At 35.1% G+C, this 25770-nt stretch overlaps 1 protein-coding gene across 3 annotated transcripts in view; it reads right to left on the bottom strand.

Moving 5' to 3' along the window:
* The window catches only part of SLC39A10 (solute carrier family 39 member 10), a 65523-nt gene that overhangs the window by 8535 nt on the left and 31218 nt on the right, over positions 1 to 25770 (bottom strand). For all 3 annotated transcript variants that reach the window (XR_010410255.1, XM_064586843.1, XM_045868319.3), the window contains 5 exons: positions 13985 to 14154; positions 11497 to 11685; positions 7485 to 7605; positions 5897 to 6265; positions 4676 to 4756 (listed from right to left, as the gene is read on the bottom strand). Coding sequence is in view for 2 of the 3 variants with exons in the window: in XM_064586843.1 (XP_064442913.1) it covers positions 4676 to 4756; positions 5897 to 6265; positions 7485 to 7605; positions 11497 to 11685; positions 13985 to 14154 (930 nt within the window). In the remaining variant the exon portion in view is untranslated. The remainder of the gene's footprint in view (positions 1 to 4675; positions 4757 to 5896; positions 6266 to 7484; positions 7606 to 11496; positions 11686 to 13984; positions 14155 to 25770) is intronic.

The following is a 25770-nucleotide window of genomic DNA, read 5'->3' as shown; positions in this document are numbered from 1 at the left end:
TTCAAAATTCTTCTGGCTATCCAAGTTCCTTTCCCTTTCCATATAAAATTTTGAAAAAGCTCATTTGAAAAAGCCTGCTGGTATTCTGATTAGGAATGCACTTAAACTATAGGGAAAATTAGCATCTTAAAGGTATTGAGTCTTCTGATCCATAAACCTGGTATACACTTTTCACACTCAAGTCTCCTTTGATTTCTTTTGTGCTGATTTGTAATTTTCAGCATACAGATTCTATGTATATTTTGTTAAGATTTAAACCAAAGCATTTCAGGTTCTTTGGTGTTATTATAAAAGTACTTTTAAAAAATTTTAATTTCCAATTGTTCATTGCTAATATATAGCAGTATAAATGATCTCTATTGAATGATCTTGTATCAAGATGAATTATTTCATTTAAAATCTATCTTTGTCCTAGTCTTATCTTAGGTTACAATTTCTCAAAGGTATCTGCCTATTTTTCTCCCTTTTTCTCCACCTTTCTCAGTAAGAACCTGTATAAACATTTGAAAAAGAGATCAAAGGAATACAGTTGGGATTTACACCAAACAAGCAAATCTATTCATCTTTTGATAAATCAATATCCTTTCCTTTCTGCTGACAAAGGATATCATTAGCACAATGAATGTGATGTAACTGCCAAAGCTGTTAATGTGTTCCAATGCTATAATTATGTTAAAATCTGCTAACATAAACCATGGAGATTTTTAAAAACAAATATGTATTTTAATATTCTTTATTTTTGCCTTAAATAATGCATGTATACACATGTATAAATCTACATAGTGAATGTTCAATTTTCCCTGAACAATTTAGAACATTATGAAAATCTTATTTTGAAATTCTATTTATCCCTTAAATGTACATGAGAGGAAAGGAAAAGGCGGATAGCACCATAGCCTTTCTGAGCTGAGTCTGAATAATATGGGTAAATTCATTTATCAAAATGTTACTTCCTTTAAATTAGAACACCTTGCTTAATGTCAAGAAGAGAGTTTGGATTATCCACCATTCTAGATTATCCCCAATCTTATTTCCCCTTTATATGTTTTTATACAAGTTTTCTTATAAATTATTACTCAAATTCTTATATAGTTCCTTACTAAAAGAGTGGGGAGAAAGTAGAAAGAATACAACAGAGTAATATTGTAACTTACTTAAATTGAGCTACACAAGTTTAGCAAAAACAGAAGAAACAGTAGTAATAATTCAGGCAATTTCATCCATTACCACACTCCAGAACAAACATGCAACGAAAGACCAAGGTTTTCTATTTTCTCAGATGGTTTCAATTTCTGCACACCTCTCAGGGAAGAGTGAACTTCCCTGAGCTGTATATCATTCTAAGGTTTAAAATTACAATTTTTTCTATCGCATTCCTAAACAAAAACAAAACCCCCACCTGGTACACCATTAGAGAAACAGCAATCTGTTCGGAAGAGGAACAATAAAACTTGGAATTACTAAGGGTCAGTTTTTAATGCATTAAAATGTAATTTAAACACGTTTTCCCCCTTAGGGTATGCCAACTTCAGTATAAAAATCCCAGAACAGTTTTAAGAATTCATAATAAAAAATTTAACTACGGCCAAAGAGGTTTTAGATCAAATAAATTATACTGGAATGTGACATATTATGCTGCTTTGCCAGTATCTTAACCTGTTAACCAAGGAGAAGATGTCTCCCCTATCCACCTGCCATGCTTCTATCTCAGCTTCAAGGGGAATAATCTTTCTCTTGCTTGGGAGTTTGAGGAAGATGTTTCTATACTTCTCTCTCCAGATTCCCCTCTTCTCCAAGTGAGTAAGAGTGGATAATCAGAGTAGGATATTCATCTGGGCCTATTTTACCAAAGTGCCCATAACTGTGCCTTAAAGGCAAAAAAATAGGCTGTACAAATTTTTTTTTTTTTTTTAACATTTCCTTTGGTTATGGTCAGTAGACCACTTCCTACCTTGATGGATGCAAGGTCCAAAGCATTTTCTATCACCTCCAGAGTTGTGCTCTTTCTTCCCTAGCAGCCTCAACACCTAGAATATGGAGTTTATGTGGATTTACCACTAAGTGTGCGCATTTTCTTAGGGTTTCACTCCTTTCCTGCTGGTAAAAGTTCAATATACTTTAATAAAAGTTTTATTTTTATTCATTTTTTTTTTTTTTGAGAGTGTGAGCATGCACATGAGCTGGGGGAAGGACAAGGGAGAGGGAGAGATAGAATCCCAAGCAGGTGCTGTGCTCAATGCAGGGCTCATTCTCAAGACCCTGCAATGATGACCTGAGCCAAAATCAAGAGTTGGATATTTAACTGACTGAGCCACCCAAGTGCTCCTCAATATACTTTATTTTTTTTTCCTCAATATACTTTAAATTGTTGTTTCCTCTCATAGCAATAGTAACATTTCAACTTCTGGTTTGTGGGATAAAATAGGTAGAGATTTGTGGTCTAATGTCTCATCGAGGAGTCCTGGCCCAAGCAGAGTTCTATAATCCAGCTTTTACAAGAGCTCTGCAATGGGGATCAAGGCCTTACCTAGCCATTAAGACCTGTCCTGCATTTGTTTTACATGTGGCTATCATTCCTTGTGTGTCACTTTCAACGAGAAACTACAGACAGAAAAAGGAGTAAGTGGTAGGAAGGCAACCATCCCTAATCTCCAGACTCCCTGCTGTCAATAATCATGAAGTGGCATGACGTATTCCATTTAGGGAGCAGGAAGTGAGTAGGAAGGGAAGTTGAAGGTTTTCCCAGTATACTGTGGATGTGTGTATAGGACTATCCAAGTCTATTTCTAAACAAGTTCAAAAGAAAAATGGAAGGCTAAAATTATTAGGCAATATGTTACATATAAAAACTGACAGCCCTGATGTATTGCTATGGAATTGCAAGAAGTATTTGGCAGATTACTCTCTAAAACACAGGAAAGCAGTTAAAAGAAGGGTATAAGATACAGTATCTGCACACAAAGAGCCTACATATTAAGAAAGAGGACATCTAAGATGGATATATACTAAGTACCAAAAGAAAGACCTACTGAAAGTAAATGATAAAGTTCAGAGGAAAAAGTAAGGGACCAGAGGGCAGTCCTGAAGTTAGAGGGGAAAAAAAATACTCTTAACATAATTAACTATGGACGCAAGTAGCAGGACAAGCCAAGGAGGAGAATGGTATAAGCAAAGAAACAGGCTCAGGCACCCACAGTATATTTGGTGAATTGTGTTTGGGTGAAGTGGAAAACATGCAACAGCAAGTACAATGAGTAAGGCTAAAAAGGTAGGCAGAAATGAAGGTCACCTAAAGTAGGACTAATGAATCTCAGCTTCTAACTCTATACATAAGGGAAGCAACTGAAAGATTCTGATTACATGAGCAAGTCACATCTGAGAAGATATATCTAGGATAAGGTATATGAGATGGACTAGAACAGAATGAAACTAGATATAAACACTATGGAAATTGTTCAAGCAAAAGACAATAAAGGCAATGATGGTTTAGTCAGGGTAAAGGATGATGGGGCATGAACCAAGATATAAGACCACATGCCCAAAGCTGGCAAAAGAACAAAACTCTAAGTATGGAATCGAGGCTTAAAGAATCAGCACCAAGTAAGCACTAATAGATCGTTCTGCTTTTTGTGAGGAGTTAATAATTTTCTAAGCAAATTATATACATAAACTCTATTCAAAATAAGCAAATAAGGCTACTACTACCAACAAAAACACAGTCAAATGATAGATGTTTCATAGTCAGATAAATTTAAGAAAAATAATCTAGCAAGAGATTCCTTGAGTACTCCTTGAGATTCCACTAAAAGAAATTCCTTCAGTACTTAAAAGACGGAGTTCTTTTTTTCTTTCAAATTAATGTCATCTCCACAACCCTTGCATATTTTCTATATGATGAATGCATGTTCACATCTAATGTTTTTCAATTAATAGAAAAAAACCCAAACACATGAAGAGACTAAAAGAATAAAAAATCATTGGTAGATCAGTAAGTGCTTAACTAGAACAACAAAAAAACGATCATTTTACACCTATCAAATTGACAAAACTTAATGAACTTAATGTCAAATCTTGGCAGGGATGTGGAAACACAGGAATTCTCAGGTATTGCTGGTTAGAAATTATACTAGTATGACCATTGTGGATAATAATGTGGCACTTCTTGGGCATATATATCCTGGGACCCATCAATTCTGTTCCTGGGTAGATGCCCAAACGATGTTCTCAGAACAGCCTATAGGCACTAAGTCTATAGATGTTAAATGCATCATTATCTGTGATGACAGGACATTAAAGGCATGGTGTATCCAGTACTAGGTGCTAAATATGTAAAATGTAGTAACTGCATAACTCTTGAGTACTGGGTAAAAGCAACATATTAAATTAACTCATGATAACCTGGATGGAGTTTAAAAGCGTAATGATTAGTAACATAAGGTAAGGAACAGAATGGGATATAACATGATACTGTTCATATAAATTAAAAATACATACACATAAAACAATGTACATTTTTAGGCACGTATAACACAAATTATATAGTAAGAGAATGATGACATTTATACTTGCCATCAGCCATTTTTATGTTTAACCTCTCCAAAATTTAGACACATTTATAATTGAAGAAGTCTTAGATTTGACGAAATCTGGTGAAATTCTTAAGGTTATATATTACCTAACTCATGTGGCAGCTCATGACAGAAGACAGCTATAGAAGTACTGATTCCTCCCGTCAATCCAGCACTGAAAGCTGCTCCTGAGGTTGGGGGTAGAAAGAAAATCAAGTGACGTTTACTTCTGCTTTTTCCATTTTCATTAATAATGACAGGTACAGCCTCTTTTGTCTACCTAAATTAATTTCATAATATGTGAGTGACTCACACTTATCTTACACTATACGTTTTGAATATATAGTGAAGTACAATAGGTATATGACAACCAGAGAAAAGAGCTACTCAATGAAGGAAGTATTCCCTGAGAAATTAAATCCTCCATTAGGGTAGCCTTCTAACTCACTAAAAGCTTGGGAGTAGTAATGGTTTTCAGCATTTCAGTCTCTGAGTGCAAGTCTGATGCTAAATTTTAAGTTCTGTAAACCTACGATTTTATTTGCTCTCCCATTTAAATATTTAAAGATAGCTAAATGGCTACTATCCTTATCTGAACTTCTCTGGGTTTAGAGCATAAGTGCTACAAAGTATTATTTGTCTGATGGTCTGGAGGACTGAGTATCAGAGGTATAAATGCATTTGATTCTCCTAGTAAAATTGTTTATTCTTTAACATTGACAGCTACGGTAGATTCAAAAATATGGCCTCTCCTTTCTGAAAGAAATCAAAGCCTACTTCTGAGTCAAGTCAGGAAAAGAAAATCATGTATTAATCACGTTTAATATTCTCCTTAACTGGTTATATCAGTTTACATTAGCAAGGCTCTAATATAGTATTTGAATTTGGTAAAATGGATTTTTAACATGTAAATTTTTCTTCACCTTTTCAAAGACAAAAAAAAAATTATTAAACCTAGGATTGAAATTATACATTCAGGGTCCTATAAATGTATTTGAAAATAAAATGTTAAGGTAGCTTTTTTCATATGGTGACTATGCCTTGAAATGTTATTAAAGACATATTATATTATATTATAGACATTTTATGTTCAAAGGAAAATCCAGTAAAATTACACCTCTATGCCCCAAATAAACTCATCAAAAACATTAACACAGCCTCTGGGAAAAAAAAATTAAATGACTAGAGTAAAACACAGCAGTATACTTGTTAACCTCCAAAAGTTAATCTTATGTATTCTAATTCATAATATTAGTACTGAAACTGTGGACAAAGGAAAATGGTCTTAAAGAACAACGGATTTTAACCCAAGTTTCACACCTACTTACCGATTGCTAGCCCATCACTGAAGTTGTGGATGCCATCCCCCATGATTACCATCCATGCTATATTAGCTATCCCTGTTTCTTTGAGATCAGATCCAGAATGACAGGGCCCATGAGAATGGTGAGAATGTTTGTGGTGCCGCTGATGGTTGTGTTTCCTCAGCACAGTTTTACTCTCGTCGTGGTGGTTGTGGGCAGCAGCATGGAGATCATGCTCACGAATGGTATGTAGTCCATCACTGTGAGAATGGTCCATGGTTTTCTCCTCTTCCACACAAAGGTAATTTTTAGGAGGGGATTCCTGTTGACCTTCTAAATCTGTCAGTTCAGTTTCATTAAGTCGATCTTCAGAAACAACCGAGTCATCAGTTCCTACGTTTATAACAGCAAAGGGTATACTTTATCAACACGTAAATGAACCCTTCTTTGCTAATTTAAACCCAGGCAGAATAGCAGTGTAATAAACATTCCTTAAGTAAATGTCTTTTACAAGTCCCAAGTAAATGTATAAAAGCAAATAAAACAAAGACACATGTGCACACACAACAAACTGGGGTTTTGAGCATCCAAAAGATGAAGCACATGAAGTAAATAAGAGCACTGAGCTCAATAGCAGGCAAAGTGAGAAGAACAGGCAAGCATGAAGACACCGAAACTTAAGGAGTACATCATAAACAGCTGGTGAAAACCAAAGGGGAGAAAGTTATTGCAGCATTTACGGGACAATACAATGGACCCGTAATTTTTCAGGGAAAGAAGGAACCTTAAAGTTTACCCACTCTAACCTTCTCTTATCACTCTAGAAAACAAAGACAAACTTTAAATAACTGGCACCCTCCAATGCTCCACCCATCTGAAAATGCTGCTCAGATCAATACTAAAAGCAAGTTCAGAAATCCATGTAAGTGATAACAACATCTGACAAGTACTTTTGTTAACTGAGGTTGGCTTCTCACCTAGTTTTCAAAAGCTATTTATTATGTGACAAAGAGCCTACTACTTCTCAAATTGTATTTTGGAGCAGAGTACAGTTAAGAGTCTCATCCGCCCCCTTTCTGCAGAAAATCATTCGTATACTCAAGGGAAACACAAGTTCAAAAAGAGGTACAATTAGATTAAAAAATTTTTCTGTTTCCTTGAAAACTGTAAGCTATCTCATCACATCTATCAGGCAACAGAAAAGATGAATGGGTGAGCAGAGATTTTTTTGTATGGAGACCACTCTCCCTCTTCCATTTGAAACCAATCACATATGGAGGGCACAGAGAATTTGTATTGCCAAGATCTAAAAATAACATGAGTACACTGCTTATGAAGCCTTTTGTTTCATTCTTTTTTTCCCTGTGAAGTAAAAGTGCAATAAGTTCCTTGCCCTGTGATATAATTAGTCCCACGTTTCAGTATAAATAAGGCTAAAATAAATAAAACACTAACAAAATCACAAGATACACTCACATTTAAGAAAATACAAGTTATAAACTAATATTAGGAAAGCCACAAAAACAAGGTATTTCAAACACAGACACAGTTTAGAAGCAATATTTCAATTTTTATATTTAAAAGTTTCTCTTTAGTCAGAACTGTTGTCTACCGGCAAGAGGCTTGAGCTGAAGCCAATCAGCATCTGGTGTATTATTTAACTTATGATCTGAAAGCTTCCTTCCAATAGTTGATTCTTCTGTGCTCTGCTTCATAAACCATTTCTGTTTTCCCTGAAAAGAATCTGGTATTAATATCAAATATGCAGCCACAATTAGCAACAATATTCACTTGTTAACATCTATGGGGATAACTGGTACTAACACTTTATTCATAAATTATTTAGGAAAAAAGTGAGAAAAAGTTTTTAGAAATTAATCAAGGGGTCTAACTAGATAAAATATCCAACTAAATTTATATGTCGTGTTTTCTTTTTCCCAATTATTCAACTAAAAGGTGCAATTCATCTACTTCAAAGTACAGAATGGGGTACACAATACTAGATTATATGCAACTGAGTGAAATGTGAAATATATTTAATATCTGCCTTATTTAACAGTGTATGGCAATAGGAAGTTCCAAAAAACTAAAGTTTATTCCTTTGAATTTCATTGTGTTGAATGCAATCTTACATTTCCCTACATGTGACATAATGGCCAGAGTCACACTTGCATTAAAGTCCCAAAATCTGTAGTTTACTTCTGTGAGACGTGGGCATAAGAATACTGATCTGTAGGGGTGCCTGGGTGGCTCAGTTGGTTAAGCGACTGCCTTCAGCTCAGGTCATGATCCTGGAGTCCCGGGATCGAGTCCCACATCGGGCTCCCTGCTCAGCGGGGAGTCTGCTTCTCCCTCTGACCCTCTTCCCTCTCGTGCTTTCTGTCTCTCATTCTCTCTCTCTCAAATAAATAAATAAAATCCTTTAAAAAAAAAAAAGAATACTGATTTGTAAAATAAAAATGACAGATTCTTAGGATTAAATGAGGTGATGTATGAAAATGACCTATCAGTAACTGACTCTTCACAGCTTTGCAATAAAGATAGGTTTTCTTTCTCATCTAATCTATCCTCAATTATTAATATATCCTAATTATTTTATTTCATTGTTTAGGTTTGAATTTTCCTATCTTTCAATAGTCTGCTTTCTTCTTTTATCAGTGTAACTACGTAACTACCACTGACAACTCTTCCAACTTAAATTTCTATTTCCAATCTATGTAAATTTAAGACAGCAAATAAGGTCTGCCCTTTTGATCAACAGAATGCAAGAAAGTGATGATGGGCTGGTTCTGGGACCGTCTGCAAGAAGCCTGGCACCTTCTGCTTTTGCTCAGGGAAGCTAGCCACTCTGCTATGGAGAAACTCAGTACAGACCCTCAAGAGAGGCCATGTGGAGGAGTACTACACTGAGATGGAGACCACAGAATCAAGAGAAATACTAAATTATTGTTATAAGCCATTACGCTGTGGGTTGTTCTGCTTCACAGCAGTAAGTAACAGAAACTGGGGAAACACCAAATGTTCAAGAGAAAGTAATATGGAGACAACTTAAAGAGAAGAAAAGAAACAGCAGTCATGAGTTAAAGAAGGGAAAAAGAGGGGTGGGGCGGGGGGGGGGGGGAGAGCCAACACTAGTACAAAAGTGTTAAGAAAATGCAAACACCAGCTGGGATTCTGTTCAACTGCTTTGGTTCTGATTGTCTACTTTTCTAAAAACTTGCCAAATCATTACCCTCAGAGCCTCAACTTGCTGAAACCAGTCAGCATCTGATGTATTAATTTATGCTCTGAAAGCTTCCTTCCAATAAATGATTCTTCTACAGAGATGGTCCAATATCTGTTCTATTCAAATACCACTAATTCTCTTTCTTCAAAAAATGCCATATACTTTTTCATCTCTGGTTACTCATTATGCTATTTATCATAAAAAAGATATACTGATTTACCTGCCCAGAGTCCTTTCTTTGATATACTTAAAGAATTTCTTACTAGTAGATTTAGGGGCTCCTTTCACAGTTATTTACTTCCCACAATTTCGAATTTACAAAACGAGTACCATGTTCTACAGGGGACTCTATTCTCCTGTATTAATAGTTTACAAAAATAAACCTGTTTAATTTAGTCAGTAAATTTAAATTCAAAATGAGATCAAGATTAAATTATAAAAAACAGAAAACTTTATCTTGATCTCTTGAAAGACTACATTTTATATTTATCTGTAAGTTATGCAGACCCTAATATTTTATACATATTATATATTAATATTTGCTGCCTCAGTGTTAACAGGTACACAAAACTAAAGAAAATCAGGGCTTTACAGTAATTCCAAAACTTCTCTATATCCTTTGCAATGGACCCTAAAATTCCTGTATTTCTTACCTGTCATCAACGATCAACTTATTCTCTCATTGAAAGAACTCTCTTCGTCAGCTTCTCTTACCCTTTTTATGATATGACTCTAGTTCAAGCTCCCATCACCCCTCTTCTGACTCATTTCCTTCTACCACTCTCACCTTGGCATCCCTCCCACATTATTCTCTTCTTTACCCATTCAACCTTTCCACACAGCTTTCAAAAACCAAATACTGTTAGATTTCTTTCACTTTTGATCCTTCCCAGTTCCTTTTACCATTCCTCAGATGATAATTTATTGGCACATCATCTTGATCACCTTTCTTTGGAGGCAATTAAATATGATGATGTCCAGACTAAAACATGGCAATTAAAATTAAATATACTATTTAGAGTATGATACGAAAATACAGATAAAAAGTAGGTTTATTTCCCATAGATTTAGATAGCAACTGGAAACCATGACAGATGAGTCATAGTTTCACAGCTAGTCTGTGCCTAGGCAAGAATTAGAATCACTCCCCCTGAATCTCAGTTTAGAGCTCTGTTCTGGGGGGAAATCAGAGGGGGAGACAAACCATGAGAGACTATGGACTCTGAGAAACAAACTGAGGGTTCTAGAGGGGAGGGGGGTGGGTGGATGGGTTAGCCTGGTGGTGGGTATTAAAGAGGGCACGTACTGCATGGAGCACTGGGTGTTATGCACAAACAATGAATCATGGAACACTACATCAAAAACTAATGATGTAATGTATGGTGATTAACATAATAAAATAATTTTAAAAAAGTTAAAAAAATTAACCATATTTTATCTCAAAGAAAAAAAACACATACATACACAAGCAAAATATATACATAAAAATAACATAAAGGTTGTATTGTAAGAGTGGACCGTATATATATTATGATCATGACTATCCTTTGTCTTTGAGGAAAAAGATTTCTTCTTTTTTTTTTGAATATTTGTAGTGAACCAGCAAAAAGTTAAGAATGTTCTCTTTTTTGTATAAGCTTTTTAAAAATGTTCTCTAGACATAATACACTGTTCCTCTTAAGCAGAGTATACTGAAGATAATCAGCACTAGTATCACAAACATGTTAGGGAGATGTTCTCAAGACAGAGCTTTAGAAACAGATGTAAACCACTGTGAAAAGGGAAGGGTGTAAATGGTAGTAGCCCTGAAATTACTTAGGGGAAAAATTATTTTAGATATTTATCTTATTCTCACAAATGTGCCATGAAACACAGCTCATGACAAGCAGGGTATTTCATCAATAGTCTCAACATCATCTCCCAAGAGGTTCATCACCATTTCTTTCATTTCATTATATTTCCTTCCTACAAGCCCCCCAAATCTAAATCCTTCTCACCTCTAGTGCTTCTACTATTAGCATTTCTGATAAAGAAATGTGTTGTGTGAAACATTTTCTTTGAAAAACAGGACAATGAAAGCCACTTATACTTGAAAATATGACCTAAGTGGAACTCTATTTATACATTTTTGGTTTTTTTAAATAAACAGAAATTGGCCAATAGCTTTTCCTACCCTATTTAAGTCAACTAGAAAAAAATCCAACAAAGTAACTAAAACTAAGAATGCTGTATCTTGATTATAAATGACAAATGTAATGACAAAGAATGACAAAGATCAAAGTCAATGTTTCCTTTAATACATACCAATATCACAATTAAGCATGTGGCCAGAAAACGATTTTTTTTTTGTTAAGTTTTCTATCTCAGAAAATGGGAGAAGCCATTAAAAAATACTTACTCTTTGCTGTTTGTAGTGCTTAAACATTCTAATGCAGTGTTCAATGATAAATAACAAGTAAATGCCTCCTAGGGCAACAAGTCCTTTCAATACAGCATCATATTCTTCCAAAAACTTCTTAGATTCATGTCCATGAGAATGTCCATGCCCATGCGCATGTTGATGACTGTGATCATGTCCACCCTGAGACTATTAATAAGAATAACAAAAACTTCTTGAATTAAGTAATTAAAAATGCTTTTTAAAATTTTGAGATTATAATCTCCTAGAAGACACACAGAAAATACCTTTCAATTTTTGAAGTGGTTCTCTAAATATTATTTCACTTAAATATAAGTAGCCTCCTATTGAATTCTGATGTTCTCAGTGGCCTAGAAAGTATTACATGTCATGGTAACTCGAAGACCACAAACTCAAATGCCTATAGGGGTTAAGATACATCCTATAGTGAGAATGGAGCAGCAGTAACATATTAAGGAGCGAGGGGTCCTTTGTAAACTGAAGGAAACAAGACCCAGATGCCTAACGTTTAGTAAAAATAAACTAATTCACCAGCAGCTCAAAACCTGTGACTCTCTGTCATCTGACTTTTTCTTAAATTGATTATATTTTTATGCTTTCTCTTATAAACTATTTTAAACAAGCAATGAGGTGCGACCTGTCCTTATACTGTGGAACAATAGCAGAGTATATACTTAAACGTGTTTAATTCTCTACATTTTAAAGCTCTAGCAAAAACAAATGTACAGAAACAAAGTTACTTTTTAATTGCGAAATGAGTAAGCTTCACAACAGTGACCTTAAAAGTTAGAGAACTAAAGTATTTTCCTTCCCTATAACATTTGTATTCCTTCTCCATTTGCTAGTGGCCAAGAGAAGGTTTCTAAACTTCGCAAAGAAGGCAAGACCATTCAAAAGATTACAGCTTTAAGTAATTAATACTTCTTAGAAAAAATAAGTTAAATAGCACTTAAAGACTATTCTCACTTCAACTGTCCTTACTTGGCCTAGTTTTAAAACTGCTGCTTTTCTTGATGACTGGTAAAAAGGGTAAGCAAGGGGTGGGAATAAAGGGGAAAATAAGTAAATCATCAACTTACCAAAAAAATTCATATTCACAATTTTAAGATTCATTAATCAATTTAAGGCAGTGCTATATATTATTCCAGATACCACATCTGGAATTCTCAACCAAAAGTGAAGAAGGGGAGAAGGATTATACAAAACACACAAATACAATTCTGGGGGCGTCTGGCTGGCACAGGTGGTAGAGCATCCAACTCTTGACCTCTGGGCTTTAAGTCCCAGCCCCACACTGCGTGCAGAGATCACTTAAAAAAAAAAAAATACAATTCTGTCTCCCAAATATTCCAGAAGGAGGTGGTAAGAATTAAAAAAAATATTCAAACCTATAATTTGACATTTGGAAAAGAAAAAGCCCCAGGATTTTCATAATTTGAAGTAAAAGCAGTAATACTGGATAAAATCCTGGGAGGATGATAAGCAAGGTAACTAGAGTGTGGGCATAAGATCTTATCATCAGAAGCGTCTCCTGGAATATGGGGCACCTGGGTCAGTCGGCTGAGTTGCCGACTCTTGGTTTCAGGTCATGATCTCAGGGTACTCCCTGGGTGGGGAGTCTGCTTGATGATTGTCTCTCTTTGCCCCTCCCCTCACTCAAATGCACATTCGCATACTCTCTGCCTGTCTCTCTCAACTAAATAAATCTTAAAAAAAAAAAAGTGTCCTAAAATAGAAGAAAACAAGTGGTATGCCAGGTGAAAAGATAAACAGCCCCAAGTGTAAGGCGCTAAATGCCTAAAATTGTTAACTGAGCATGTCAACCTATTCCTGAACAAATAAAGTGCCTGTGGCATTATGAGACCTCTTAGATATTTCTTCTAAAGGCTTTCTTACAGATAAAAGTCAGTGAATGGTATATTTCAGAACTGCTAACAGAGCATGTTTTTTTTTAAATTTCAGCTCTACTGAGGTTAAACTGACTTACAAAACTAAGATATTTAAAGTGTACATCATAGTGATTTGGTATGTATACACTGTGAGGGGGAAAAAGTAAAACGATGTTACCAATTTCTGTTGCTATTTTAAAACCTAATGATTCAATTTATCTCAAAAATATTGCTATTGGGGTGCCTGGGTGGCTCAGTCATTAAGTGTCTGCCTTCGGCTCAGGTCATGATCCCAGGGTCCTGGGATCGAGCCCCGCATCGGGCTCCCTGCTCAGTGGGAAGCCTGCTTCTCCCTCTCCCACTCCCCCTGCTTGTGCTCCCTCTCTCGCTGTGTCTCTCTCTGTCAAATAAATAAATAAAATCTTAAAAAAATATATTGCTATTAAAACTATGCAAATGGGAAAAATACTTCATCCTACAAGCAAATAAAACAATTACTAGATTGGCGTGCTACACAGCTTGCTAATGAAGGACCTTTTCGCTTAAATATTTTTTTTTAAAGATTAAAAGTTTCTTACATGGGGCAGTAGATGAAGAAGGGCATCTCCACTCATTGTTCCTACAGCTAGTGCAACAAGGAAGGTCAGAAGAAATTTGAAGCATCCTTGGTTAATGATGGGAACCAAGATCACGCCTAGCAAGGAAAGCAGGCTAATGACAGTGATAGAAACGATACCACAAATCCATGCTGTAGGAAAGAAGTTAATAGTCAACATTAACATGACAATAGAAACCAAACAGCTCTAAAGAACAATCAACACAAGATAAATGAGTCATGGAAGACAGGTTATCTTAACCTGGACTTTGCTTTTTAAGAAGTTTTACATTTTGGCACTGCTGTATTTAAAAACAAAACAAGACAAATAACCACATAACCAACCTGAATACTTAAAAGAATCAAGAAATTCAGACCTTCGTTACACAGTCATAAATAGTACTTTCAGTAGCCCACCTTATTAGAAAAAGGGACTTAAAATGACTTCAGGCTGTGATTCATTCTTAATATCTAGACCATAAATAAAATTTTACCAAGGTATAAAGGTAAAGCCAGAGCAATAAAACTATTTATTTAGAGAATATAATTATAAAACCCTGCTGTGATCATTAGAAGAAGCCAAGTATCTAGTGTTATCTTTGTAAATCTTTCTAATAGGAAGTTTAAGAAGCTTAACATATCAGTCCAAAAATGGAAACATATTCAGAACAGATACAAAAAAGGCTTATTAGTTAGCTTTTTTGTAGTTCATTTCTTATTTTCACAAAGGATAATTCAGTCCAATCCCCTTGATATCATCTTTACTCCATAATCAGCTCCAAACTCCCTTTCCTCCAATTTGGGTTTCTGTATCATTTTCTACTTTTTAAAAATTTCACTACATTTTTTTTTTAAAGATTTCATCTATCTATTTGACAGAGAGAGACACAGCAAGAGAGGGGTCACAAGCAGGGAGAGTGGGAGAGGGAGAAGCTGGCTTCCCGCGGAGCAGGGATCCCAATGCGGGGCTCGATCCCAGGATGCTGGGACATGGAGCCGAAGGCAGATGCTCAACCGACTGAGCCACCCAGGCGCCCCTTCGCTATATAATTTTAACTGAATCAGAACACAAGAGAAATGTTTTCACAATATGACTTGTGAAAAACACAAGTGTGATGGAAAAGGGGGAATTCTATGCACATTTCTTTAAGCTCTCTATAAGCAGATTAGACACCAGAAATAATGTGAGTGGTTCAGGGCGTGGGGCATTTTCACTAAAGTGAGATTACTTTAGGGGTGCCTGGGTGGCTCAGTAGGTTAAGTTCAGACTCTTGATTTTGGCTCAGGTCATGATCTCAGGGTGGTGAGATCAACTCCGTGTCGGGTCCTATGCTGGATGTGGAGCCTGCTTAAGATTCTCTCTCTCCCTCTGCCCTCCCCCCATCCCCCGCTCACACACATAGACACATGCTCTTTCTCTCTCAAAAAAAAGTAAGATTACTTTCTATTAATGGGTTAAATGAAATGGAAATGTTTTAAGTTTAAAAATTCTGCTTAATTTTTACCTATAGAAAAGTTTACTAAAGAATGATAATTTTGTAAAGTTTTTAATCTAAAATGTTATTCTCATCAAACCCAACAGGACTATAAATCTGCTGAGAGATTTTATGTTAAGTGTTTCAGTAAGAGAACAAAGTAAAATGCATTTCAACTAGGTAAAAAAATTGTCAAAGACAAAGAGAAGTAAGGATAGGTAAGGAAATGAAACTTTAATTGACCCACTAAATGCTGAGCTTTATCAATACAATTGTGTTTATTCACAGTTTCCAATAACATTAACACCATAAACTAATTCTAAGCTAAATTAGCTCGCAGGATTAAAACAATAGGTCATCTACTACTAATGTAAGCTCTATGGTTTATTCTAAATCTAACATATAATTTCTAATACAAAAATGGGTGATCTAAAAGGCCAAAAGAAGGTGGAAACACACAACCAGAATTTGGATTCAGTGGCTTTAATACTTGCAAAGATTTGGGAGGAAGGAAGAGGGAAAGGAAAAAGATTCATTATGAAGTCAACATCCTTGTTAGTGAAACCAAAGGGTAAGATGAGGATTCCCCCAACTATGGTTGGGATTATAAGGCAAAATGGAACTAAGGTCAAAAAACCCTATTCTAAAAAGAAAAATAGAAAGTCAAATAAGGTTTAAAAGTTGACTTAATATTGATGACCAAGTTAGTTTATCTCCTTGTCCCATAAACACAGGCAGGAACAATAAAAATCAGTGGGAGAGCCTGAGGAAATAGGTTGGAGTAAAGTGGCCATTGGTATACAAAAATTCAGGGAGCCAATAAAGTTATGGGTCAACTAAACCAACAAAGGTTTGTCAAACTACCACAGCTCTGTAGCTCCAATCATAGTAATGGGGAAAAAAGTGGACAAAAGATACTTGTAATAACTAAATGGGACAAATTGAGGCTGGTAATAAATACATTAACCTAAAGGTAAAATGTCTCATATTAATATACAACTCTCCCCTCCGAAATATAGTTTTCCTTACTTTGGCAATAATTCTATTTAGAAGCACTTTTTCTCAAAACAATCAATCTAAATGCAATTTCAATTAAGAACTTAAAGAAAAACAGCACTAAAAACTACTTAGAAAACCCAGTAATTCATATTCCAAGATATTCTGTACATACTAATATATGTGGATGGGGATTGCCAAAACTACAGATGAAACCCAAGACACACTATAGAAACAAATTTTGTGACTTTTCATAATTACTAGAAATTTTTATTAGTCAGAATTATTTTGTTCAAAAATGCACTGGAATTAGTCACCAAAATTATCCAATAAAAGTATTTCTTATTTTATCCCTATGTCCCCACGTCTAAGACAATATAGACCAGATTATAACCAGATTAAGATACTAAATTAGAATCCACATTTACCAAAATCTAGTTGGGTAAATCTTATTTAACCTGATCTTTTCTCTTTTCTAGGGTTATGTTCTACACTAGGAAATATATATTCCTTTCTTTCTGGATTTGCCTTTTAAGATAGCCGCAGTAGAAATTAAATTTCTAAACCTTATATAAAGAGAATACCATTAATTTGATACAGTAGATATTTAAGATTAACTTACACAAAATAATTTAATAAATTAGCATTAGAAGCATTATTTTAAAATTTGAGATTAGAGTAAGACCCTATTAAACCAACATATATTCTTATAAGCGTATTTCTAAAAATCTAATCATTAAGAGTTGAGAGAAAATGTGATTCTATTCCCTAATCACAAAAATTATATCTGAAAATGAACATTACTCTAAGCAAATATTTCCTTTCTAAAATTTTCATATTAACTTCTGGCTAAAGGTATTCTGAATGTGATGAAAAGTCCAAGAAATCATATGAAACCATAAACATTTTGCACTATTCTGAGATGACTTAGAGTCTCAAATGGCTTTTGGTTAATTAGCTAAAACCAAGTTGCCAAATGACAAACCAAAGAAAACTGAATTCATGAAACATTGATTTGCCAATATGACAGGTGAGCTAAATATATTTTAACTTAAGACCAATCACTGACTAACACATTAAATTACCCAAGTGCTTACATAAATAGTTGAGGGAGGGTCTGAGTGCGAAAGGGTGTATGAGTTCATGTGTGCACAAATGAGTACATGTCACATATTACACACTCCCAGGTATAATTTCTTATGTATCAGCTCTGAAATTATCTCTTTCTCATCCATTTGGGAAAGTAAATCTGTGAAATGCTTGAAAGACAGAAGCCCGTTTTATGATTAGAAAATCTTTGGCATTTGTGATATTTGACACCTGAAAATCAGAAAATACAAGAAAACATAATCCCACAAAGGAGAAAGCCTTACATAAATCTATCCACCATCAGAGAACTGCCCACCAGGGTGCCATCCTCAATGTATCTTTGCGGGAATGCTGTTTACTTAGAATAAAATGTGAATGATGCCACTTGGAATCATTCAGTAAAATGGTATTATACTGAGCTTGGACAGCGGCCCCTCCGAAAGGAGTTGATACATATATATACATGCATGCATATAAACACACACTTTAAAAAAATAATTAATACAAATGCTTTTGGTTTTCTGGTCACAGAGTCAAATGATTGTCAATAAATTGATTACTGACCAACAATAAAAGCCAAGAATCAGAAAAAGACTATGCTCTTAGATTAAAATTAATTTTTTTTTAAGATTTTATGTATTTATTTGAGAGAGAGAGAATGAGAGAGAGCAAGCACATGAGAGGGGGGAGGGTCAGAGGGAGAAGCAGACTTCCTGCCGAGCAGGGAGCCCGATGCGGGACTCGATCCAGGGACTCCAGGATCGTGACCTGAGCCGAAGGCAGTCGCTTAACCAACTGAGCCACCCAGGCGCCCCAAAATTAAATAATTTCTATAACTATGAACACCTTATATAACTTTTTTAAAATCAGAGTTTTCTCATTTTTCCAACTAGAGGAGATACGTTTAGTATGCTTGCTACCTTTAAAAGATCTTTTAATTGACTTAAAAAAATAAAGTATAGGACTAAAAAGGATCCTATAACTTCCAGGAACATATTTTGTACATAAAACAGAGGGCACAAGTGGGGTTATTATAATATAGTTTAATTATTCCTCCATATATGCCTTGCCTTGATTGACAGAGTTGGAAATTATAAAAAACAATTTCAAAGATGTCAATTATTCTGCCCCTTTAGAAAGATAATTTTTTCAATTCCTTGCTGACCAGGAGCTACTTAAACTGGCAGTGTCATACTTTATAGATCTAAAGGACTTTAATAATATACACTGGCATTCCTCAAACTGTCTTCATCTAATTCTCAGGTGGTGTTCCAAGGAGAGTGAGAGGAGAATTTAATGATCAGAAAGACTTGGTAATTCTTGGCTAAACAAGTTCCCTGAGAGCCTTTAACAGCTTAATAAGCACTGTGAATCTCTGCAAGGGGAACAGAATATGCGGCATATTTCTAACTCACTTGATCAAGGAACCTATTCGTACATCTCAATGAACCAGGATCCTACAAAATATGATTTGGAAAATTCTAATGTAGATCAATATCCTTCTACTTTACAGATTTGCATACTGAGGCAGAGAAATGTTAAATGTTAAAGAATACAAATTTACACCTACTAGAATGGCTAGTAAACACACACACACACACACACACACAAGTTGGCAAAGATGCAGAGAATCTGAAACCCTAGTACACTGCTGATGGAAAAGTGAAATGGTGCAGCCACTGTAAAATGGTTTGGTTATTCCTCAAAAAGCTAAAAGGAATCACTTTATGACAGGAATTCCACTCGTAGGTATATATTCCAAAAGAACTGAAAGCAGAGACTCAGATACTTGTATGCCTGTGTTCATTACAGCATTATTCAAAATAGCCAAAAGGTGGAAACAACCAAATGTCCATCAATGGATGAATGGATTAACAAACTGTGGTATATGCATGCAATGGAATATTATTCAGCCATAAAAAGGAATAGAGTTCTAATAGATGCTACAATATAGATGAGCCTTGAAAACTATGCTGAGTGAAATAAACCAGACACAAAAAGACAAATATTGTATGATTCCACTTACAAGAACTATCTAGAATAGAAGAGTCAAATTTAGAAACAAAAAAGATGAGAAGTTACCAAGGGCTAGGAGGAAAAGGAAATGAAGATGTGTTGCTTAATGGTTATACAGTTTCTATTTGGGGTGATAAAAAATTTTTGTAGTAGATAGTTTGGGGATGCCTGGCTGGCTCAGTCAATGGAGCATGCAAGTCTTGATCTTGGAGTTGTTCAAGCCCTGTAATGGGTGCAGAGATTACCTAAAAACAAAATCTTTAAAAAAAATAGTTTGACAGTGGCACAAGATTGTTAATGTAATAAGTGCCACTGATTTGTACATTTCAGGGGTTAAAATGGCAAATCTTAGGTAATTTATATTTTACCATAAAAAAATAGCTAGCTAAACTAAAATGGCAAAGTAAAAACTAAACCCAAAGTCCTCTCTTAATCCACTATTTTCTCCATTAAATTATAGTATTTTCAGAGAATTCTCAGCCAAGTGATTTATTTATTATCACTTATGTATTTAACTCTTAGAGGTGGCTTCACAGAAAGGAGGATCTATAAGAAAACTACATAAAATCATCAGAATATACTTGTATTTATTTCAGTGTCAACTGAAAATATATGAGAGTAAGGTTAAAGTATTTATGTCCCATCTAACATAAATTATCACTTATTTTTGCCAATGCTAAGAAATAAGGGATAAAGAGCTGTATTTTCCATTTCAGATAAATTAGAAAATTTCCAGGTATTTTCTATAGATTTCCAGGTATTTTTATAGGTTTTCCATCATAACAACTTCATTAGCAAAACAGCCCTACTATCTCTCACAAGTGTATGTTATTATAAATACATGTTTTCTTATACTGATTTACTGTTAATTTTTTAAAAGTAATTTTAGCTTTCCAGCACTGAAATTTTAAGAGTCATTCTCCTCACAACTTGTAAATCTTCTTCAAGAACAATTACAATCCTTTTGACCTACGAGAAGAAACATTGATTTTATTATACTTGAAATATTTTCCCGTGTTATTTAAACACTTATTTTTAGGGGTGCCTGGGTGGCTCAGTCAGTTAAGTGTCTGCCTTCGGCTCAGGTTGTGATCTCAGGGTTCTGGGATGGAGCCCTGCATCTGGCTCCCTGCTCAGTGGGGAGCCTGCTTCTCCCTCTCCCTCTGTCCCCTGGCTCGTGCTCTATTCCAAATAAATAAAATCTTTATTTTTTTTTTAAGATTTTATTTATTTATTTGACAGAGAGCACAAGTAGGCAGAGTGGCAGGCAGAGGGAGAGGGAGAAGCAGGCTCTCTGCTGAGCAGGGAGCCCGATGTGGGGCTCGATCCCAGGACCCTGGGATCATGACCTGGGCCGAAGGCAGATGCTTAACTGACTGAGCCACCTGGGCACCCCATAAATAAAATCTTTAAAAAATAAAAACACTTATTTATAGAATTAATAACACTTATATTTACACTTACATAAACTCTACCATAATTTCCTAGTTGTAGAAAACAAGCAATTCAGGTAATAAAATTTATCTAATTTCTAACCAAATTATTGTGCTTTTAAATCACAACTTGTTTAGTATAAAGCAAACCAAAAAAAAAAAAAAGTCCCAAAACAACAAATAGGCATCTTTTTTAAAACTTATGCAAAACAATATGCAAACTATTAAATGCAACTAACAAATGTTTCCTTTATTTATACCCAAGATACCATATACAATAAAAAACATTAAATGTCTGAAACAAGTTTCACTTATTTTCTGCAAATTAGGTCACTTAAAACGTTAAAGGTCTTCAAGCTTGTTATTCATCAACTCCATTTCTCATTATCTAGGGAGAAAATGCATTCTTTTAAAAGAAGCGCTCATCTATGGAAACTTCCTAATTAACTCGGTTCAAAGCATGTGCAAGATGGCAGTTTTCTACACTGTTTCAGCATTTTAATTGGCAGAAAATGCTTAGCGGCCTATTCACAACCGCACCCACCCCTTGGTAATTAAGCTAGGGTCAACTCTATGGCTAAATGACCCAATCTTGTGAAACAAACGATTTCTACCATACACAGTAAATGGCATACTTGGTTTACAGCAGTCTTTGAACAGTAACGATAGTGGCTGTGTCACTATGGGAGACTTATATGGAACAAGTTAACCTTTCTTAATGGTGCAGCAGTCATTAAAAATAATTACTAGCAGGGCATTCTCTCAAAAATTTTAACATCTATCAAGATATAGTTAATTCAAGCTTCATTCCTGACAGTGCTAATAACCACCGGCAAACAACTAATCAATATTCACTATTAGTTATATATTTGTTTCCAAAATAAGTATAATTTCCTCTAAGGCTTTTCAGATTGAATAAACTAATTTTCAATATTATGACTGTCAAGCATCTGTCAACAGCTCTGTTAAAATACAGAGATTATGTCAATATTAAAACACAGAAAACTTTGACATAATCCACAGTTGATGTAAAAACGACTAGAATTTCTTAGAAGCCTTAAAATTAAAAATAGGCTACTAGTTTTAACTCTAGATGTGACAATCCTATCAGTTTTTCCATGTAAACAACAAATGTGTTTTATTTTTAATTTAAGCCAAATAATCTCAGACCTAACTTCCCCTTTTCTACTGCCTCAGTGAGAATTTATAAGCACCTCAGAGACTGTGGCTCTTAAGACGTTTACTCATCTACAAAGATCACTGAACATGAAGCCAGCAAAGGGAACATATTTTATCTGTCCAAAGACCAGAATTCAAAGCTACTATGTGGACTCACTTTCTCCGTTTTTACTGATCTTACCTGACTGAATAGGTACTTCCTAACAAGACTATTCTTGGGGGTTTTGTTTTGTTTTACTAATCTATACTTATAGCAATACTTACTTATACTAACACTTACGTCTACCACTTTGCTGCCTATGTCTGCATTACCTGTCAAAGCACTACCAAATATAACTATATATAACTCTCTGTATCTCCCAGTCACTTATGCTAGCAAAGCAGACTTAAGAACCTTTTTAGCAGGAATGAAGAGGGGCATACAGGTTACAATTTCAAGCTTTAGATGGAGAATACTCTAGTTCATATCATAGCTCTGCTAACTGGCATCTATGTGACCTTGGACAAGTTCCTTAACTTTTCAAAGCCTCCTTTCCTCAGCAAATAGAAGTAAATAAAAGTGTCCACCTCATGGGTTTAACAAATTAAATATCCTTGTAAAAGTATTTAGAAGAGTACATGGTATGGTTCCAATAAATATAGACTATTATAATTTATCTATTCTAAAGTTATTTTCCTACTGCAAAGAAATTAACCAGTAGATAGATAGGTACCTATGAGACTGACTTTGTTATGTATTGAGAGCATTTCCTTTCACTTGTATTCTTTGAAACTTTAATAAAGAATATCTCTATCCCAGGGGTGCCTGGGTGGCTCAGTTGGTTAAGCGACTGCCTTCGGCTCAGGTCATGATCCTGGAGTCCCGGGATCGAGTCCCGCATCGGGCTCCCTGCTCAGCAGGGAGTCTGCTTCTCCCTCTGACCCTCCTCCCTCTCATGCTCTCTGTCTCTCATTCTCTCTCTCTCAAATAAATAAAAATAAAATCTTTAAAAAAAAAAAAAGAATATCTCTATCCCAAATAAAACTCTTATATGTATATTGGGCTGTGATATTCTTAAACATGTCTATCTTATTCCTATGCTATGAAATATTTTTAAATTCTGCCCTTCCAATCTTTTATCTTGTCAGAATCCCATTTTTGGCCCATATTCACACATATCTATTTAGTTACTTTCATTACTATGCAACAGTGCCACTCCATCTTGGGCATTTCAACCAGAACTGCCCTCACTGTGATTTTGCACATGATGAAGTTCATGAATCTCATTCTAAGACTGTATTATCAAAGTATACTAAGCTGCCTGATATACAATTGACCTTTGAACAATGTGGGGTTAGGGGACAAACCCCTGCCCCTGCACATGCAGCCAAAAATCCAACTACAACTTTTAACTCCCCCCAAATTTAATTATTAATAGCCTACCGTTGACTGGAAGCCTTACTGTTAACATAAATAAACAACACATATTTTGTATATGTGTTATATACTGTATTCTTACAATAATACCTTTTTCTTAATTTCTTCAGTATTTCTAGGCTTCACGGTTCATCTGTGTGTTTTTTCAAATTGTTGCGAACCTTCAAGAAACTTTCCAGTATATTTATTGAAAAATATCTGCATACAAGTGTACACATTAAGCTCAAATCTGTGTTGTTCAAAGGTCAAATGCATTCATAAAATGATCTTTAAAGACTCATTTTCAACAAGGGTCTTTCCTGGGTTATAACTGAAAGCTTACAGATTAATATTAAGTAATTTATTCATTCAATCAATATCTGAATGCTTTCTTTTTGTTCAAAAGGCCCTTTAAGCAACTGAAGTCCAACAAAAAACAGATAACAAATCCAATTATGAAAATCCCCCAAGCTCTGTACTGGGATGGAGATATTCAGAGGGTGTCAGGAACAGAACTTAATTAAACCTAGGATGGTTAGTAAGTTATCCCAGAGGGTCTAAGCCTTGAGCTGAATCTTTGAGAAATCATAGTAGTCACTCAAATAGAAAGGTTCAGAATGTGAAAAGGCAGAGATAAATGAGGGAAAAACAGAATATCTATCATCAGGAGTTTGTTATGGTTAGGGCTGAGAGGAAAGAAAGGAATGGTGGGGGATAAGGATAGAGAAGTAGGCAGGCAGGGATCATATCCTAGAAAGCCTGACCAGCCAAGTAAAGGACTCCAAAATTTGAACAATGTAACATAATGCAGTTTCCTAAAATATAGGAGAAAAAAATATAACTAGCACATCACAACAAATCCACATTCTCATAGACATTACTGCTTACAATATAAAAGATATAATGAAAAACACTAGAGATCTAATGAAAAATATTAAATAGTATAAAGATACATGGCAAAATTATAAAGGTGATATCCAAATTAACTAAATTTGGAAGATAATAGCATAGTGATTGACTGCCCAGAGGATTTATGACAAACCTTAGGCCTGGTGGGCTCTATCATTTATCTATACCACAGTTTCCATGTCTGTAAGAATAAGAATCATATAATAGCTCCCTCATATAATAATTCAACACAGTGGGGCGCCTGGGTGGCTCAATTGGTTAAGGGTTCAACTCTTGATTTCGGCTCTGGTCATGATCTCAGGGGATCTAGGCCTGAGTCTGGCTCTGCACTCAGTGGGGAGCCTGCTTGAGGATTCTCTCTCTCCCTCTCCCTTTGCCCCTCCACTCGCTTGTGTACTCTCTCTCTAAAATAAATAAGTAAATCTTTAAACAAAAACAAAAATAATTCAATAGAATACTGTTAAAATTTAGGGGGGGGGAGGAAGCACGTGAAACACTTAGCACATGGACAGCAAAATGGCTAAACTCCCTCAGCTTGAATCCTAGCACTATCACTGACTAGTTCTGAGATTTTGGGAAAGTTATTAGGAGAACATTCTCCACCTTATATAACTGTTGTGAGAAGTAAAAGTCAATTGAGTTTAGAAGAATGCCTGTAATACCTGTTAATTAAGGTATGTTAGCTGTCACTAAAAAGAAAAAACTCTGTGTTGGAGAATCTCATTTGCATTTTAGAAAGGGAAGGTTATGAAGTTATTTCAACAATTCATTCAAGAACCAAGTTATGATGGAGTGGATAGAGTTAGAAGGTATTTAAGAGAAGACTCAACTGGACTTGACAACTGATTATGCAAGGGAAAAAAGGAAAAACAAAACCATAAGAGAAAAAGGTCAAAGATTTTCAGATTTTATTTAAAAAAAAAATGAATTGTTATGGCATTTGAGACTCAGTAAGAGGTACAAACTTTTTGTGGAGTAGAAGTTTTGGAAATATTAAGTGGGAGATAGCTGTGAGCATCAAGGTGGAGCTATCTAGCCAAACTGATATGGTTTAAAAAAAGCCTAGAGAGAATTTTGAAAATAGTTTTGTTTTTACTTTTGTTGAAGCTCTCTATAAAATTGCCCATAATGAATTCATCTGCCAATTATTGGCATTTCTGACATTCACAGAGTTTAACCACAGTGGCTTCCCTTTTTACTTCCTTATAAACTTAATCTTAGCTTTTCACCAGAGGCCCTCAACTCTGCTAAAGAGTTAAGTGATTATAATACCAAA

The sequence above is a fragment of the Mirounga angustirostris genome, unplaced genomic scaffold (assembly GCF_029215605.1).
Source record: "Mirounga angustirostris isolate CCGP_5_RB_7025 unplaced genomic scaffold, mMirAng1.0.hap1 SCAF_3, whole genome shotgun sequence".
Taxonomy (NCBI): Eukaryota; Metazoa; Chordata; class Mammalia; order Carnivora; family Phocidae; genus Mirounga; species Mirounga angustirostris.
The sequence above is the reverse complement of the archived record's forward strand: the minus strand, read 5'-3'. Positions and strand labels throughout refer to the sequence as shown.